At 40.2% G+C, this 17,768-nt stretch overlaps 1 protein-coding gene across 1 annotated transcript in view; it reads right to left on the bottom strand.

Annotated features, from left to right (window-relative positions):
- Positions 1-17,768, bottom strand: part of tmtc2a (transmembrane O-mannosyltransferase targeting cadherins 2a) — a 57,646-nt gene that overhangs the window by 29,463 nt on the left and 10,415 nt on the right. Inside the window, exon 2 of the mRNA XM_044186557.1 lies at positions 1,096-1,708. Coding sequence (XP_044042492.1) covers positions 1,096-1,708 — 613 coding nt within the window. The remainder of the gene's footprint in view (positions 1-1,095; positions 1,709-17,768) is intronic.

Here is a 17,768-nt window from a genome sequence, read left to right as displayed (position 1 = left end):
TTGCACACTTGCAGGTAGAATATGTTTTAATTTGGATGCTGGCTGTGTAAATAAGACAGTCACGCACAAGTTTGTAATGGGCTGGAGTTTGTATACAACAGAAAGTTCCATTGGACATTTGTGATGTACTATTCAAGGTTACATCACAAACCTTGCAACAAAAAGAGGTATTTATAGATGTTTCCTCAAGAAGAAACCACTATAAAAAGATTCCCATGCACACACACACACATACACCATTGAGAGCCAGACTGTCCTTGCTCAGTAAACCCAAGGGGACTTTTTATTACGCTACTTATGTATTTTACAAGGACCATCATGTTGGCTAAGGAGCAGTTTCTCTAATCAAACGAAGAGCACCTGTGAGAGGAGGTTTTCCAGTCAAACACTGATCCCCATAATCAGATGAGTCACTGTGTCAAGGTTGTCCTCCTCAGACAACTTGAGTTTGGAGGGGAAAATGGAGTCCTACAGAGGAAGCATCAGAGGAAGCATAGTGTGTGTACGTGTGTGTACATTTGTGTATGTTTGGACAGCTTACTTGACAAGTGGACCAAATCATTTACCAGAGTAGGATGTGTCATTGTTTTTACGCACATACCTTTTGTCACCTTTAATTGGAAAAAAAACAAAAACAACTTAATAGCTTTTCCTGTGCAAGTGCCCTTTTCCCCGAAAAACACACACACACATACATAATGAGGTTGAGATCCTAATCTAAATTTCCTTGCATTAATGTGTATCTATTTACTGCAGCAAACTGAAGTTGCGAGGAAGCACAAAACTTCCCCTCTGCATGTAGTTTCTTCCTGTTTAGCGGATGACAAATATCTTACTTTTCATGCATCAACTGTGCACCGGCAAACAGCTTTCCTAATTACACTCCTAATGAAAAGCAAACAGCGTGCGACTCACACAATTTCCACGCACGACCATGTTAAGTACAAACACAAAACTTAATCCACCATACAGGAACCATTAACAGCTGGCTGGATGAGGTTTGCCTCTGAGGGAAGGAAGAGGAAACTGGATACCTAGCAACGCCAAGACAAGAGCCAGTGAACACACCGGCCCCAGTGGCATGCATTAATTTACCTTTCCTAGCAGGAGAAGTGCCTGGCGAAACCGGAGTCTCTGGAACACGAAGAGGTCATACACAGCCGACACGGCCAGCACCGTCACCCCCTGCTCCTTCCACAGCATACTGGCTGCTGCACACCACAGGCTGCCCAGCATCCAGCCCCAGCAGCAGGTGACTGAGCTGCCACCACATTGCCTGGTCTGAAAAGTCCCACGTGGGTCCCTACGAAGTCCACAATGTCTCATATAGCAGAGAAGAGACAGCAGAAAAAACAACGCAGCGCCAACGTCCGCCCTCCCAACCACACCAGCGACTGCTTCAGTGTGAACCGGATGAGAGGCAAAAAGAAGACCAGCCAGCAGGCTCCACAGTCCTCCACCGAGAAGCGGGCGACTGAAGGCCGTGAAGAGGGCAGTGACCAGCGCGTGCAGCACCACGTTCAGCAGGTGGTACCCCCAGGGACGCAGGCCGTGCAGGGTGTAGTTGAGGCGGAAGGAGAGGGTGCAGAGTGGACGGAAGGACTTGTGGCTGCCACTGTGAGTGAGCAGGGTGCCCCAGAAGTCGTCATACAAGATGTTGGTCCACGGAGTCTCAGGAAGAAGGTCCTGGTTGGTCTTGATGGCTCGGCTAAAAAGAGCAGAAGAAATAAATTATTCTTAACCATAAAGTTCATCTAATAAAATTTTCACTATGATACATTATGAATGGTTTAATTAATTTGTTTTATTATTTTTCTTTTTAATCTTATCTACTGTTTCAGCTGTGTGTTTTTTAATATAGCCTTTTCATTAGTTTTTCTTATTATACTATGTCGTGTTGACAGACTGTCAGGAGGTGGGTTAGGGCAAATGTAGCTGTTATTTTTTATATATATTAATTACAGATTGTTTTCTGGTTTGATATTTTTTATACATGCAATTACTGATTTTTTTTTTTTGGCCACGGGGCAGTGGAAGCAAGCTGTGAACACAACACAACCATATTATTGTTTTTACAGTTGATATAGTGAAATTGTTGGCAAACAGTTGCCTATTTACACATCCAGCAGCAACAAATCAACATTAGCATTAATTTGAATTTATGTTTCTGATTGCTGCGGATGAAAACAATGTCGATGAGAGCAGTTAGAGTGAACCAAAACAGTAAAGTTTTGTGCCATAAAACCAAAACAATTAACTGAAAGTCACCATAAAGCTTTGTAGAGCAAAATCAGGGGAATTCACTACGGGCGACCCCTTTCACATAAAAGTATTCATGTGACGAATTGTTAATATTAAAAAAAGATAATATCAGCTTTAAGCACAATAAAAACATTATATATATATATATATATAGCAGCTTTACGCTCAATAAAAAACATTATGAAACTAAGTATTTTAACATGAGTGTATAAATAAATAATATATTTTCAAAAAACTTTTTTGTTTAACAGTTCAAACAAACAAAAAATGTGAAAAATTCAAGCCCCTGCAGCTTGAGACACATGCTGCATGTACAGCATGGCCTCCTGTGGAATAATATGTTTTCCACATTACTGATGATCCAGTCATAAGTGAAATTTAGTAGACAAATGCAATGGGAATGCCAAATGTAATAAACAGGCCACAGAGTGTGTGATTAAATACACAGACTCGCATTGTTACTCTCTCTCTCACACACACAAACACACACACAGCATGTACATATGTACATGCAGGTACCCGCACAAACACACACGGCCAGGTGGTTTCACACCCCCGAGGCTGCTGTGGATTCTCATAATTAGCTGATCATTACTGGGGACACATTCGCGTTCATGTATACTCACAGACTGCAACAAATCAGGTTCACCACAGGGATTAAGCGTGATGAATGGCAGCTACAACAACAACAGCCGAGTGGGAGAAACTGCCACACGACATAAAGTATTATATAAAAAATGCTAAAATTTGCTGGTATACATATTACACACTGACTATCAATAATAAAAATATCTTTTGTAGCAAATTTTACTTTCCTGACTCTAGGCAGTCTGCCGGAAGCGGGTGCCAGGGAGAAAACTAACAAACACGAACAAAACAAAGCAAAAGGGAACTGGTCACAGGGGTAAAACTAGTGTTTCCCATACACTGTTAATATCTGGGGTTCTATCTGGAGTTCAGTTTTTATGCTACAGTTAATAAAGCATGCCTTTTCTCTAAACACTTTGAAACAATTTTAAACTTATTTGAACAAACTGAATGAGGACTGGTTGAATCTTAAAGGGACAGTTCACCCAGAGCAAAGGGAGAAAACCTTATTTTAATTCACCTTATAGTGAATGTAAAAATGATTCATTATAAAACAAACCCATAATATAAATAAACTATGCCCATGACCTTTGCACCGCAGAAGTGATAGGCTTCACTTATAGCATACAGAACATCAAAAGATGAGACAGATCTACTGCTGTGTTTGCTGACATGCCAATTACAAGCTGGGGGAAGGACACCAAGCAGAGTGGTGATACCACGTTTTCCTGTCCTCTGTTATATTGTTTTTGCATGTTGCTACATGAAAACTTGGGTTATGTGAGAATGAATGTCCTAAACTTTGTGTTTCCAAGATTTGATCACACTGGCCTAATGGCGATCTTCTTTCTCAGGGCTCGATTATGATTAGCGCTGTTACTGTGCTTGAGAATGGCGCGCCAGAGAGGGAAAAGGACAGCGACGGGGGGCCAGCCGAGGACTTCCTTTGTCTAGAGATTGTAACTTTGTGCTGAGCGCATAAAGAAGAGGGAGGGAGAGAAAGAGGGAGATCGAGTGGTCAGCCTATACCCAACATAAGAGCAAACAAGGAAAAGGGAAAGATTGATAATGAGAAAAAGAGAAACATAAACAATAAAATCAAAGACATCAAATGATGAATCCGGTGTCAAAGCAATACATTGCTGAATGCGTTAATCCAAATGCATATGTTTTTTTCCTTCAAGCCTACAGCCCTGTCATCGCGTGAGCTATAGTAAATTCCTCTATTTCCCAGGATTGTTCTCTGTCAGGGAAAGGCAAATGTGTGTTTCTCAGGCTCTGAGTTGCAACAAACCAAAGTGGAACTCTCCCTTGTCCGATATTTCTAAGGACCCAATGCATTACATCATTCAGTTTACTTCCTTTTTTACTGCAGTTCCACAGTGAGCTATTATTTATAAAATGTTTAACAGTCCCAGCACAGTGCGAGGTATGATATGATGGTGGGAGGACTCGGGATATAAGAGCAATAAACATATATTGAAATGTAATGATTATAGACAATGTACGTTTTATTGATGCTGTATTTATATTAATGTCTTGAGAGTACAGACTACAGCAATCTCACATTACTACACTGACTCTATGATTATCCTCAAAATTCACATAAAAGATTCATTACTGATACAGAATAAAGTAACATGTCCACTAAAATCTGCAATTGTGTTCGTGTTTTTCCACTTTCCTGTCCCCTCTGGCAACAACGGCTCACTATCAAATCCAAACATGGCTGGGTTCACCCTCACCCAGCTCCCCTGTGTCCCTTGGCATGGGTTGGATCTCAATACTCTCTGGTGATAAATAATTTGAATATTCAAATCAGCACCAACCACTCATCTCCCTCCCTGTTCCTGCCCAGCACTGGAGGATGAAAAGAATGCATTAGCCATGAGGGTTAGGGAATGGGTTGAAAAGTACTGGTGTGTGTGTGTGTGTTTGTGCCTATAAGGGCTAAAGGAATAAATAGCTACATGCAAGGTGTCTGTCTTTGTGTTTGTGAGTGTGTGCACATGTGTGAGAGCGTGTGACAGCAGAGCCTGTGCTGACAGCTTCATTGAGACATGTCGCTGCAGCGGTGCAGATAGAGTGGTCTCCCGTAGTGATTGCTTTTACAGAGGGGGGTCTTTTGTATTCAGCCACCGTATGTGGGGCAGGCAGGCTGCGGGGCACTCTATTCACAATCCTCAAAGTACAGGACGGGTTTGGTCTTTTCAATTTTCTTCTTTTTTTGGGGGGGGGGTTAAAATCGGAGGGATTTCCATCAGGGGCTGAAAAGAGACATTAGTGGGTAGGGATTTTTTTTTTGAAGTCCATTTGTAATAGGGTGAGGTCTTCTTTCACCTGTCCACTGCTTTTAGTGAAGAGAAAATTGGCCGTCTTTTCAGTGTTTGGGTATGTGTCTTTTCAATATGCAAATGTAGCACTCCCCTGCCTCCCCAGCAGTGATCTCACTACCAGTGATTTGATTTTTCATGTGCTGTGGCTGCCTACAGATGCACACTGGGCCTCTTTTAGGGACAGCGGGCAAACATACATTGAAATATAAGGGAATGTTTTCTGTACACTGATTAGCTGAATCCAAGTAAAAGCCATTAGTCATTATTATGCTACATCAGTCCCCAAAGAGGAGATGTGGACAAAGAGAGGAAGCAAAGTTTTTGTATGGGAGGAATAGAAATCATCGCATCTCCCAAAAAAAACAGCTAAGATGGAGCAGAATCTACCAGCAGATACTGTAACTGTTTGTAGTATTTATTGTGCAGCACCTATAAAAGGAATCATGTAACTTTGATTGAGATGAGTATTTTCAACCTGTCACCAAAAATGACTACTAATCAGGTGTATCAAGTGGCTACCTCTCGTAAAATATGTGTCTTCAGAGTTTCCTTACTGAAAATCTTAATATTAAAAGGTGCCCTGTGGAGATTTCTTGTACACAAACAAAGTTTGTGACTCTCATGAGGCAAAGGGAGCCATGGAGAGACTTCTCTTAGCTGGAAGCTTGAATCCCCAGAGTCAGACACTAAGTCCTATAAAAAGATTTGCTTCCTTAGTTTACAGATTTCAGATGACAAGTTTGTGTACAAATACACACTACACTACACTACAGTACATAACTCTCTCTCCTACTCTATGCGGCCCGACTGCATAAACCTACCTTTACTTTAAATATTTCTGTGTGCTCTATTTAGAGAAGAGCAATATTAACTGCATTGCAAAACACTGCACTTGAGTCTATTTTAAATATTTGGGCTCTCGTCCAGCCTGTCTGTCTGCAGCATGTGCACTGGCCGGCCTGCTTCACTCTAATAAACATCTGCAGTATAAACTCCCATCATTTAACATAATCAGGACTGGCTGAATCACAACCTTTTGTAGCAGAGTGCTGCTCCCTGATGGCAGTAATGAGATGGATTAGCCAATCATAAAAAAAAGCACTGTTAATGGATACTGGCCTGGACATTGTTTCATGGATATCATCACCTCTTTGTTCGTTTTCCTTTTTTTCTCTTCTGCTTGCTACCATTATGTCTCTGTCTAGTCACCCACTTCCCCACCTCCATTCTTTTATCTTAATTTATAGTATTTATGAAGTTAACATTATTTCGTCCATGTCCTCCATCCATCTTATTGCCTAACTTGTCACCTTTACTTTCTTCCTTTGTGCTCCTTTATCCGTTTTATCTTTCTACTCCTTAATAACTCATCTAACCTGGTCTAATTTGGGTATTTTCAATACCCCTTGTCTGGCCAAGATCTATAACCATTTGCATCTCCTTACTGAGCAATCTGAGTGCTAATTAAGCACACAGACAGAGATCTGCGGCAGACAGGCCTATTCACACAATGCTAATCTTGGGCTGGCGCACAGCTGAAGTAAACACATCACTGATGCTGCTGTGGTGGATTAAGACTTTATGAGAAGAAAAAGCCTCCATACTGAAGGGACAAAACCAATCCATATCACAGCAGCACAGTGGAAAATGTGTTGAGGTGGAGCCACCAAAGAGCAGTGTGATTACAGGGCTGCCACCTTCATAAAGAAGTGAAATCAGCCTGGATCAACATGTATTTGCACACCCATTTTGTTCTTAAATGGTAAAGAGAAATCAACAAGAGTCACAGATTAAAAGGGCGTCCTGATGGCCATTCACATTAATTGCAACATCCCCAGTTGTCTCCCCCCCATCCCCCGCCCATGTTTCCTGTCTAGCTTTACTGTCACTATCAATAAATAATAAATAAAAAATAAAAATAAGTTACTTTGCAATAACAGTGATCTTGCAGGTTCATTACATGTCACACTGTGTGATATGGATCTAATAAACTCTTGGTCACAGTCTGTGTCAGACTGTGCAATATCAATTTTGAGGCATATCAGATTTTGCCACTTATTCCTGGTAAACTGTAGCACTATAATGTACACAGAAAAAAGCAACCAGAGAAAACTTCATCTTGCGTCATCCATCTGTGCTGTTCTCATGTTTTTTAAAAATGCAGCAAAAAACAAGCATTGGCCATTAGGTAGCCCTTTTTTTTCTTTTAATTTATTTAGAAAATGGCGGCTACAGCGATGATTCTTCTGGTGTATTGTAGCTGGTGTATTCTTCATTATGTTCATGCCATATTCTAATTATTTGGTTTGTGCTGTAGATGAGGCATAGCAGCAACCAAACTGTAAGAATTTGAAGAATTGAGTGGTTGGTGGACATATCACAGCGCAATCTAGGACCATTGTTTTGGACTGCCGACCAAGGATTTCATCATGTTTCTCTGACAATTGTCAATTTTTATCTGAGAAAGCAGCACCATGAAGGGGATTTGCTGGTTTTCTGTGTTCTATTCTGTGTTCAAACTGAATATATTTGATATTAGCACAGGACTGCACAAAGATAATGCAGACAAATAAAATAGAGAATGTGTTTTAAATAAGAAGTAATGTTTGCTAATTTACTGACAATAAATCGAAAGAATTGATTTAGACAACAAGTTTTTCAAAAACATTTGCATTGGAAGATGAGGCTGTCATCGCACCCACTACCAATTATTGATTTTATCTTCATTTAGATTCTGTCTCACACGCACTAGCAGTGGGATAAGGGGCAGTGTATTAAACAGAAATGGAGAGAGTGTATGTGAGGGTGGGTGTCAGGGTCCAGATCACCTCAGTGTGTATCCAATTCTAACAGGATTAGAAAGTGATCATGAAGTGCATAGAGTTTCTGAGACATGCACGAAGGTCGGAGATCAACGAGTAATCGGATTAAAGGTTGTGTGTATGTGCACTCAAGGCTCCACACTCATACTGCACATGTAGAAAATGACACCATATGCAATCTATATGAAACAGTGTCCTAATTCCATGTGGTGTTACAGTTGGCAGGAATACACTGTTCGTGGCTTTGTTCCCAGCGAACGCCACAGCTGGTTGAGGATAAAAAAATCCCATAAATTTCACCTCAATGGTCACTCCAGCGGGGGGCGTATTGTCCTGCACCACATGAGGCAACTGAACACGTGGAGATGGTAATCTGGTCTTTTTTTCCTTGTTATTTTTTTTATCCTAGAGGTACCTACCCATCCATCACTGTGCAAGGTTGAACGATCATGCGTAAAGCCATTACGCCTGCTGGCTGGGCCTGAGCGATTCATTCACTGGCTGATTATCAGCTGCTATAATCCTGTCAGTATGTGGCCACAGCACGATGGCAGGAAAATGAGGAGATGATGATGAAGATGAAAGACACTAGAACTCTGGCTTTATGATTTTGTGTCCTCTTCCTAACTTAATAAAGATACTTTTCCTATTTAAACTGTATTTCTTCTACTCATTAAACGGTTATGCTGTAGACACAGACTATAAATAAAGACGTTAATACAATATTTCCTTTTTTTAATCAACTCTTTGTATCTGTTTAGTTTGTATATCTGTAGGCTGAGAGGTCAGGAAGTGAGCATTAAGGGTCTGTTCAAACATCATACGTCAACGACACCACTGGCAGAACAATACCAGAAGTGGCACCGCTACTTTCCCACACTCCGTCCCATGGCAAACTGGCAAGAATACGGGAGGAGAGGAAAAATGCATAAATGTCCAGATAGCATTCATAAAACTCATACTGCCAGTGGCCTAGTTGTGAAAGATTTATGCATAGTCTTGCAGAGGCTCTTCCCTTTCCTGGTGCGTAAGACAAAATTTGACATTAATTTGGCAGATTTAATGCCCAGCTCAGATGCAATTATTTGTTTCTTTCCATCATTTGAAATGTGTGAACAGTGATAAACTGCTGTTGGATGGTGTTCAGCATAGCTAGGCACTGATGACATGAAAAAAAGAAGACACACACACACACACACACACACCACACACACACACACATATTACTGAAAATAAACCTGAGACACAAAGGATGAAACTTACTTTGTATTCAATGCACTAACCTACATTTTCTTTCTCTCCTGCTCAGTTCGCTCGATCTATCTTTTCATTGATTAAAAATAGCCCATCGTGCAGCTCCCAGCATTTTTCCCAAGGGTGCACAATAACCAGCCAGAAGTTTGGTGGAATGAAAAGGCCAGTTAAATGATTTATTTCAATCTCATGCAGAGATTAGTGTGAAAGCACAGCAAATTACACAAAGCACTCACACTATTTTAGACAGTGTATTTTTTCTAAGCAGCTGCAGCTAATACAGCAAAGGATAATATTTACAGTTATTGTATTTGTTGCTCACAGAACCATGCAATGTTGATCGAGTGTTCATTAAGAGAATGTTTAAATGACTTTCCCACTGTGGTAAATATACAAGACTCAATCTGAAATTCTGCATTATAATGAAAATACTAATGGCTGACCCCATCTTATTTACAATGCCTGTAATACAAAATTAAAGTGTACAAAAGCATACATGCACCTTCACACAAGTCCACTCTGGCATGGACACTCTATAGGGCTAAAGCTGCTATCTGTACAGTATGTGTTGATTCTTACCCAAATATTTGCATTTGTTTACATCCCTAGAACACAGAGTGTGTTCTAGTGATATGTAACCTGGTAAAAATTATGATGAACACTGACAAAGAGTGGCAAACATACTTTTTAACACAAATAAATAGCAATGCTTCAAAAAGGCAAATGATTTTTTTTCAATTTGATAAAATACTGAGGATAATTACAAACTGTATGGTTTCACTCACATCAATATTTTGCCTCAGTCCAACTAAGTAATATAAGTATTCATGATGATTGATGATTCAACTTTATTGTCATTGTGCATAAATGCAGGATAGAGCAGTATAATGAAAATATTTACAGGTGGTACCATGGACAACATATGCAGATGGCATTACTATAAAAAGAAGTATACTGATGGATATGTACAATAATGAACTGGACTGGGCAGAACAGCAGTGCAATGAATATAAAGTAGTGCAATTTATGGAAATAGTTAACAGTGCAGTATTAATTGGTGTGATCAAAAGAACACACTTCTGGATAGTTACTCCTCATCACTAAAGTCCAGCTGTTTTAGCTTCATCATCAAGTCAACTCATACCTGATTAAGATAAAGTCTCCTCTACATCCTCAGTCTGTCCAAGCAGCCAATCAGGAGAAACAGATTTCTTCCGGGGGCTCTCAGCTTCAAAGAGGCTGAAACAGTCTGAGCTAAGCTTCAGGAAGTTGGCTGTCTCTCTTTTGTCAGGCCAAGGACTTGCTTTCATGTCTCCTGTGAAGCCGGTTTCCTGATTAGCAGAACAATTAACTCCAAATAGACCACGCTCAACTCATTGTACCTAACGTGAATATGTGCTGTGCACTTAAATAAACCATGACTTGAAAATATATACTGATTGATAAATAAATAATATTTATGCCTGTTTTTATGTTCTTTACATGAAACATCAAACATTGTCTCACTTAGCCACCCTTAGCTTCCAAATATCATGAGTGCTTCAAATAGATATTGTAGATCTAAAAATGATTGATGATTCAACTTCTGTGGATACTTGAAATTTGACACCACTGCCTAAGTGGGCGCCATGTTTTCCCAGTTTTAAAGTCTGGCTCCTGGCTAGGGCTCCATACTTTACGGACAGACATGAGAATGGTGTTCATCTTCTCATCTGACTCTCGGCAAGAAAGCCAAAAGGCCGAAATTATACTTGTTTTAATACCTTACAAGTGTGGAAACAAGTCCAATGTCAGTATATCTTACACAGACATTTTTCAATACACTACATTCCTAGTGGTTAAAAAATTATGAACCCAATCATTGAGAGTGGACTCCTTTATCTATTTTTCAGCAGATTGATTACCAAGTCTTTATCTCCATCTAAGTGATTGATTGATCACTTCCCATTAGCTGGTCACACAAAATAGAGGTGATCTGACAACAATGCCACCACTGCCACCTCAGCTAAAAAGAAGGCTGAGCCCACCGCAGCGTTCCCTGAGTGATGGTGTCAATAAAAGGCTGTGATGAATCCTCCGCCTTGCCAGGGGGGAAAGACTATGGGAAATCAATGGCTAATAAAACTAATGCTTTACTCTCCCCCAGGGCATAAATATAGCAGATGCAGTGAAGAGAAAGACTGGGTTGGGATTTAAGGGAGTCAAAACTCGTGCCTCAAAAAAGATTTTGAATTAATTGAGTTTTTATACTGTATGATGAACATGACAATTTCCTGTACAACTGCAGATATACAAGAAGTCTTTCTGTTTGTCCCTGCAGAACAGTAGCTTGTTGAAGCATATTTAGCAAGCTTCCAAGCAGACCTGCCATTTAGAGTTGTACTATAAAAAAAGCAAAATGTGTGAATGCAATCAAATTGAAAAACACTTGAGACTGAGGTCTGAGGAGCGTACAGTTCAGTTCAACAGCAAATTACAATTTCACACCTCCATGAACACCCCAAAGACCACCGGGAATGTCTATGGAAAAGGGCTCTCATAGACACTTTTGTTTCTCCCTTATACATTAAGACAGGAGCTCTTAATATGAAATTCATAGGTATTTTAAAAACGTCTCACCCAATAAATATGCCATATGCCTACAGTATGGTGCTGTGCCCAACAGTATTCACAGTGAGAAACACATTTTAATGAGCCAATGTCCAGGAGCACTGGATGCTGAGAGTTTTATAGGGTTTCTAAAATCCTTGGCTTTCCCACACATCCAGCTCTTATCAGTGAAACAGTGGCCAACTTTAACACCCTCCATCCATCCATCCCACCGGTGCAATCAAACCAGAAAATCACCTCCAGCATGTTACAAGAAAACAAATGAACAGCCAATCAGTCTGTCCAAATTCTGCATCCAGTATGGTCTCGACAGTTGATTACAGTGTCTGACTGTGGACGGGTAATTAGGGTGGCCTCCTTGAGTCGCCTGCATCCACAGTGATAAATGTGATGCTTGATTAAAAGCAGAGTGCTGTTCTCTGACTTAGCCAAACAATGCATAAATCACATCTGTGTGCAGGCTGTGGATATGATTTAAAAATGCCAGACAGATGTTGCTGTATCTCAGCTCGCTGCTGCAGATATTGTTGCTTCTACAGGAATTTATGCAGAATTATGCTATTTTACTGGAGCCTTAATTTGCTGATTTCCAATTTCACCATCTTAATTATAATATGCAAAAATGAGTGTTGTCACTTTTCATTCAAAATTCCAACTACCACTTGAATGAGGGAAAAATTAAATATTCGACCTGTAATTATCTGTCAGAATTCAAAATTCAGTGAAAAGTACGACAGGCTGTGCCTTCTAATCCAGCAGGGGAAGTTACTAAAATGCACTGTCCGTCTGACCCAGTGCATGCCCTGTTGCCCATTCAGTAAACGAGTGTTGTTCTCTTTGCAAACGGAAAATGGAGAAAACTAGCTAGACACGCTAAACGGATAATCATGACACCAAATCATCTGAGAAATAATTTAAGGAAGCATTTTAAATGTGTGGATAATGGTAAGGCTGTTTGTTGATTTTGTAGAGTGCAACTGCCTTTCAGTATCATAAGCAAAACTCAGTTTGGCAGCAGAGGCACTGCAAAAGAAAGATGAATTCTACAACATATGCTGTGTCCGAAATAACTCCATCGTTCACATATACATACATATAATGGACACTCAACACTCAGTACTTATCATCATCATTTTGTGTCATCAGTGACAGGTGTAGAGTTGCACGACTGTCATTTCTATAATCTATAAAATGCAACACATTGCATTGTGGGATTGTTAGCAGAAAGTAGTGTACATGGCATAGACACTTTTTTCGTTCCAACATGAAATTTTTGAAGGCACTATATAGTGCATAAATTTCACACTCAGAATTCTTACACTCAAATAAAATGGACGACAGTAAATTATAGTGCACTATGGGGTAAATAGGGAGTGATTTCAGACACAGCCATAGTTTAGGATTAGGCTACGTGGGTTGTGTTTGAATTAATTAAAACAAATTCTGTGTTACTTCTCACTCTTTTTTTGAAAAAGTGACTTTTTCCTGTCCAAGTTATATTCTGCAGAGGTTACTATGGTTACTATTACAACTCGATGGCATGACTATTTCACTATCAACAGCACGTGATCATGTATTTATTTTAGCACAAATCCTTTTCCCTTTTCACTTACCTCTTTAATTCATTGTACCTTCTGCTTCTACAATCACTTCCACTGGCCTAGTTCCAGAAAAGCTGCAGGTGCTGGCACAGTGACCTATAAAAACGTGCACCTCCAGCCACCTGAACTCATCATCATAGAAGCCCCTCTTCCACACTTGAATTAAAATGGGGGACTTGAACACCGAGGACAAATACGTTGCTTGGCATTGATTTTTCTCTACAGGGAATAGATGAATGTTGATGGGTCGTGAAGAGTCACACCTCAGAAAGGACTGCCAATGTTCTCGGCTCGCTTTTCACCTTAATCCAGCTGTATAATCTGTATGCACAAATGTTCGAATTTAGGCACACACATGCAGAACACCAGGTGTGGACATACTGCATCAATCCCACCAATACCCTCTCCAGAGTGTTGCAGGCCCACTACATTCATTGGAATCAACAGCATGGCAGACCTTGGCAATGTCTTGCTGGGTCTATTGTCTCTTGCCAAGGAAAAAAGTCCCTTTTTTCTAGTCTGCACTGAAATTCTGTGTATCAGACCCTGAAAACCATTGGAACTCGAAGTACTGAACTGTTGTGTTCACCTGACACATGTTCTGCTATGAAGTAGCACACAGTAATAAAGAGTAAAGAGTACTTTTGCTGAAGGCTCATCAAATGTGGATATGAAGAGTCCATATTTTGTGCTACAGGTCTGTTCCGTGGAGATCAAACTTCTGTTCAAACTTCGGCATTCCTTTGAGAAACCGGATAATTTTTGATCTGCTGCGAGATTATAATGAGGACAATTTGACTCGCTGATGACAAATCACGGAGCCAGTGGAGGATCTGAGTGCTGCAGCACTGCCAAGGGAGCAGCTGGAGAAACAAAGCAGCATTCTGTTTCTACTCAAAAGACTTCTGTCTCTGATTAGAAAAAAAAAACATTTTAATGCTCCATCAGAATTGGTTTGTAATCCGATCACAAATTAAAAAATGCAGCTATTTTGAGAATGTGGAGGATTTGTGTCTTTATGTTTGTATGTAAAGAATGAGTGAGAGTTGTATAGAAAACAAAACATCCTGCAGTGTCACACTCTGGAGCAGCGAGGCTTCTTTCTGCTTCAACAGCTTTCATTGGTCAGATTCACATGCAGCATTTGTAATGGCCAAGTATGCTGCGCTAACAGACTGCACAGCACTGTATCCAATCCAGAATAGGCCCTCCTTTCTTCTGCCGTGACCAGTTGTCACATTCCAGCATTAGCCAGAGAGAAACGTCAGCTATAGAGGGGTACCACAGGGACCAACCCAAACCAAATCTGTCTTCTTTTCAAAGATCTATGCTAATTATCGAAGATCTTTTCAAATTCTGATCTGTGATCTGTTGAACACGGCTGGTACAACGAAACCAGTTGCCTGAACTCGATTATCACATTGGAACCAATGAAGTCATCGCTAAAGTGCAAACCCCATCCATTTGACCCTTAATTTAGGACAAAGCAAAAGTTGGCTAAAGTGGTTTAAAGGTACTCAAGCCATGTTTTCATTCAGCTCTGAAACACCTTAGCAATACAAATTCTATCAACGGTCCAAAGGCAAGCGCAAATACAGAATTCAGTGCAATAACAAAATATGTCAGATGTATTTCCCCACAGGAGGTTTAATATAATCCAAGTTTGTCAAACTATCAGCAGGGTTTCCAAAATATATGGCCCTGTTTAAAATACTGCAGGAAACTCCATTATGAAACCATAAAACGCATCGTATAACATCATAAAAGTACCATATTCCCTCCTGAGATGGACTGAAGGGACAAGCAGACATGATGTCATGCTACAACGTCATGACATTTGTATGGAGGACTGCGTTACAAGTGATTGTAGCCAAGTTGTTCTTTTTGTTATTCAATATATACATATAAATCACAGCTACAGAAAGCACTGATGGAAAGAAAATTAACTCTTCCTTCTTATTTCCACAGTTAAAAAGGACTGACATGAGGCAATGATTAAAGGAAAAGTTCAACAGCCAGTTAGCTTAGCTTAGCATAGACTCGAAACAGAGGGAAACAGCCTGGCTCTGTCTGAAGGTAACAAAATCCGCCCAACTGAACATCTGAAGTGTAAAACGGCAAGAAACAGTCTGGTACATTAGCCAAGAATGGTCAGTTTTATGCTTTGTTTTTGCACAAATTAAACAAACCAGATATAACATTAATTAGTGAGCCTTAGAGGTGCTGATAGGCAGATTTTGTTACCTTTGGACACAGCCAGGGTAGCTGTTTCCACCTGTTTCCAGTCTTTGTGCTAAGCTAAGTTAGCCGGCTACTGGTGGTACCTTCATGTTTACCGTACAGACGTCAGCGTGGTATCAATCTTCTCATCTAACTCTCAGCAAGAAAGCGAATAAGTGCATTTCCCAACATGTCAAACTTTTCCTATAACTTCTCTACAGCTGCAAAACAAAAACAGTTGATGTATTGACACACTATGAGGCCATCTCTCCAGAAAATAACAAATAGCATGAATCTCTATGTATGTGTGTAACAGGGAGAAAAACATACATCAGGATGGGTTCATCTCACTTCCCAGACAATCATCTTTCCTGCAACAGGGATGTCACATGGTATGTTTCTTGTGCTGATAACGCTATCACTGAATAGATGCTGCTGGTCATAGCAGGAAAAAACCATCGAGGCCACGGTTCGTAGATTAAATTGGCATTGTCAGCCACCTCTGTAATGGATTGACTGGATGTGGTATCACGGTAATGAGTGAGCCTAGGGTGAAAATGTCTGTGGGGATTTTTTGATGAAATGCACCCAGTGTGGTGGATGAGCTGGTACTGTCACACTAGGTGATGTCCTCTAATCTGTCTGCTCTCCATGTTTACAAATCTACAACAGGACAGCACCTTTGGATGTTTCCTTAGCTCAAATTCACACGAAAAAGAACAACTGATTGCCTTGGACACTGAATTTCTTTTAGGCGGGGGGGAACCAATCAAAGTATTGAGTCCAAGCTCCCTGCTGCGTGTTTCTTATCAAAATGAAAGTGAAAATGCACCACAGAGCTCATATAAACTGGCCGTGTTCTTACCAAAAGCAAAACATGCATAATTCAGTGACCTTCAGTACAGTCCACCAGATTAAAAGATGAAAATAATAAATTGAAAGGGTAAACTGCAAAAAAGACAAAACTGTGTGGTGTGGTAGATTTCCCCCCAAAACACATCAAAAATAAATTACAGTGTTGTCATAACTCATGACGAATGCACTATAACCATACAGCCTTTCCCATAGCCATTGATCCATGAATATCAAAATGATGGTGTGAAACAAATTACATTCTGTGAAAGATAAATATGGTGGCTGGTTTATCTCGGGCTGACTGAGGCGGGTAAACAGCCATTATCAAATGCAGATTTCTCCTATTTATCAAGGCTGACTTCCACTGTGGGTTGCTTGTAGTCAGAACTGCCATGTTTACTTAAACAGTGATTCACCATATCTCTAGCAAGCTCAGAAAAACCAGCTATCATGACACTAACTCCGCAGAAAGGAGTTCAGTTCCCCTCCGTGAGATGGGTGAGCGGACTATTGAGCAATGCTTAAATGGGCAGTCCATCAAAATGGGAAAATCGGCTTAAATGTTTCCTGACCCTGCCTAGAAAATTAAGGATAGTTAACTTGAAGGATGATGTGCTTTATGGTTCTAAACACAGAATAATTACCTTCCGACCTAGCCAAACCTGAGTGAACTGGTGTTTTCAATTGGGCTGGAAATGATGTACCACAAAACCAAAAACTGCGGCTATATGGTGAAGCAGGAAATTCCAATTTCAATTCCAACTCTGTATAGCTTGATGCTAAGCCGTTCAGATTCCCTCTTTTTGAACAAATCAACACTTTTTCAACCACAGTCACCAATTCCTTCTATTTCCAACTATAACAATCACTTTCATCTCCCTTCATAATACAACTTGTGTCATCACTCCTCTAAATAGCCCTCTATTGTGCCACAATGAAAGAACCTCTAAACAACACAGCTGTACTGAGAACTCCACACTTCCTCTATCTGTATTATCTAGTGTGGTTTCTCCGCTTTTAAGCGCTTATCAGGAGGAAACAGGAAAAGGAGAAAGGCTATCTCCCTCCGCAGTGTAAATCCTGTGTATGGGAGTGAAATATGAACATACTATATTCCTCTAAACATTTATAAATCCAGTAAGTGTGAACAGAATTTTGACAGATAACAAAGAATTTAGACTTTATGACATATTTATTCACGTAGAAAGATGTCCCCTTGG

The sequence above is a fragment of the Siniperca chuatsi genome, linkage group LG23 (assembly GCF_020085105.1).
Source record: "Siniperca chuatsi isolate FFG_IHB_CAS linkage group LG23, ASM2008510v1, whole genome shotgun sequence".
NCBI classification, from domain to species: Eukaryota; Metazoa; Chordata; class Actinopteri; order Centrarchiformes; family Sinipercidae; genus Siniperca; species Siniperca chuatsi.
Note: the sequence above shows the minus strand (reverse complement) of the source record. Positions and strands in the feature narration are given on the sequence as shown.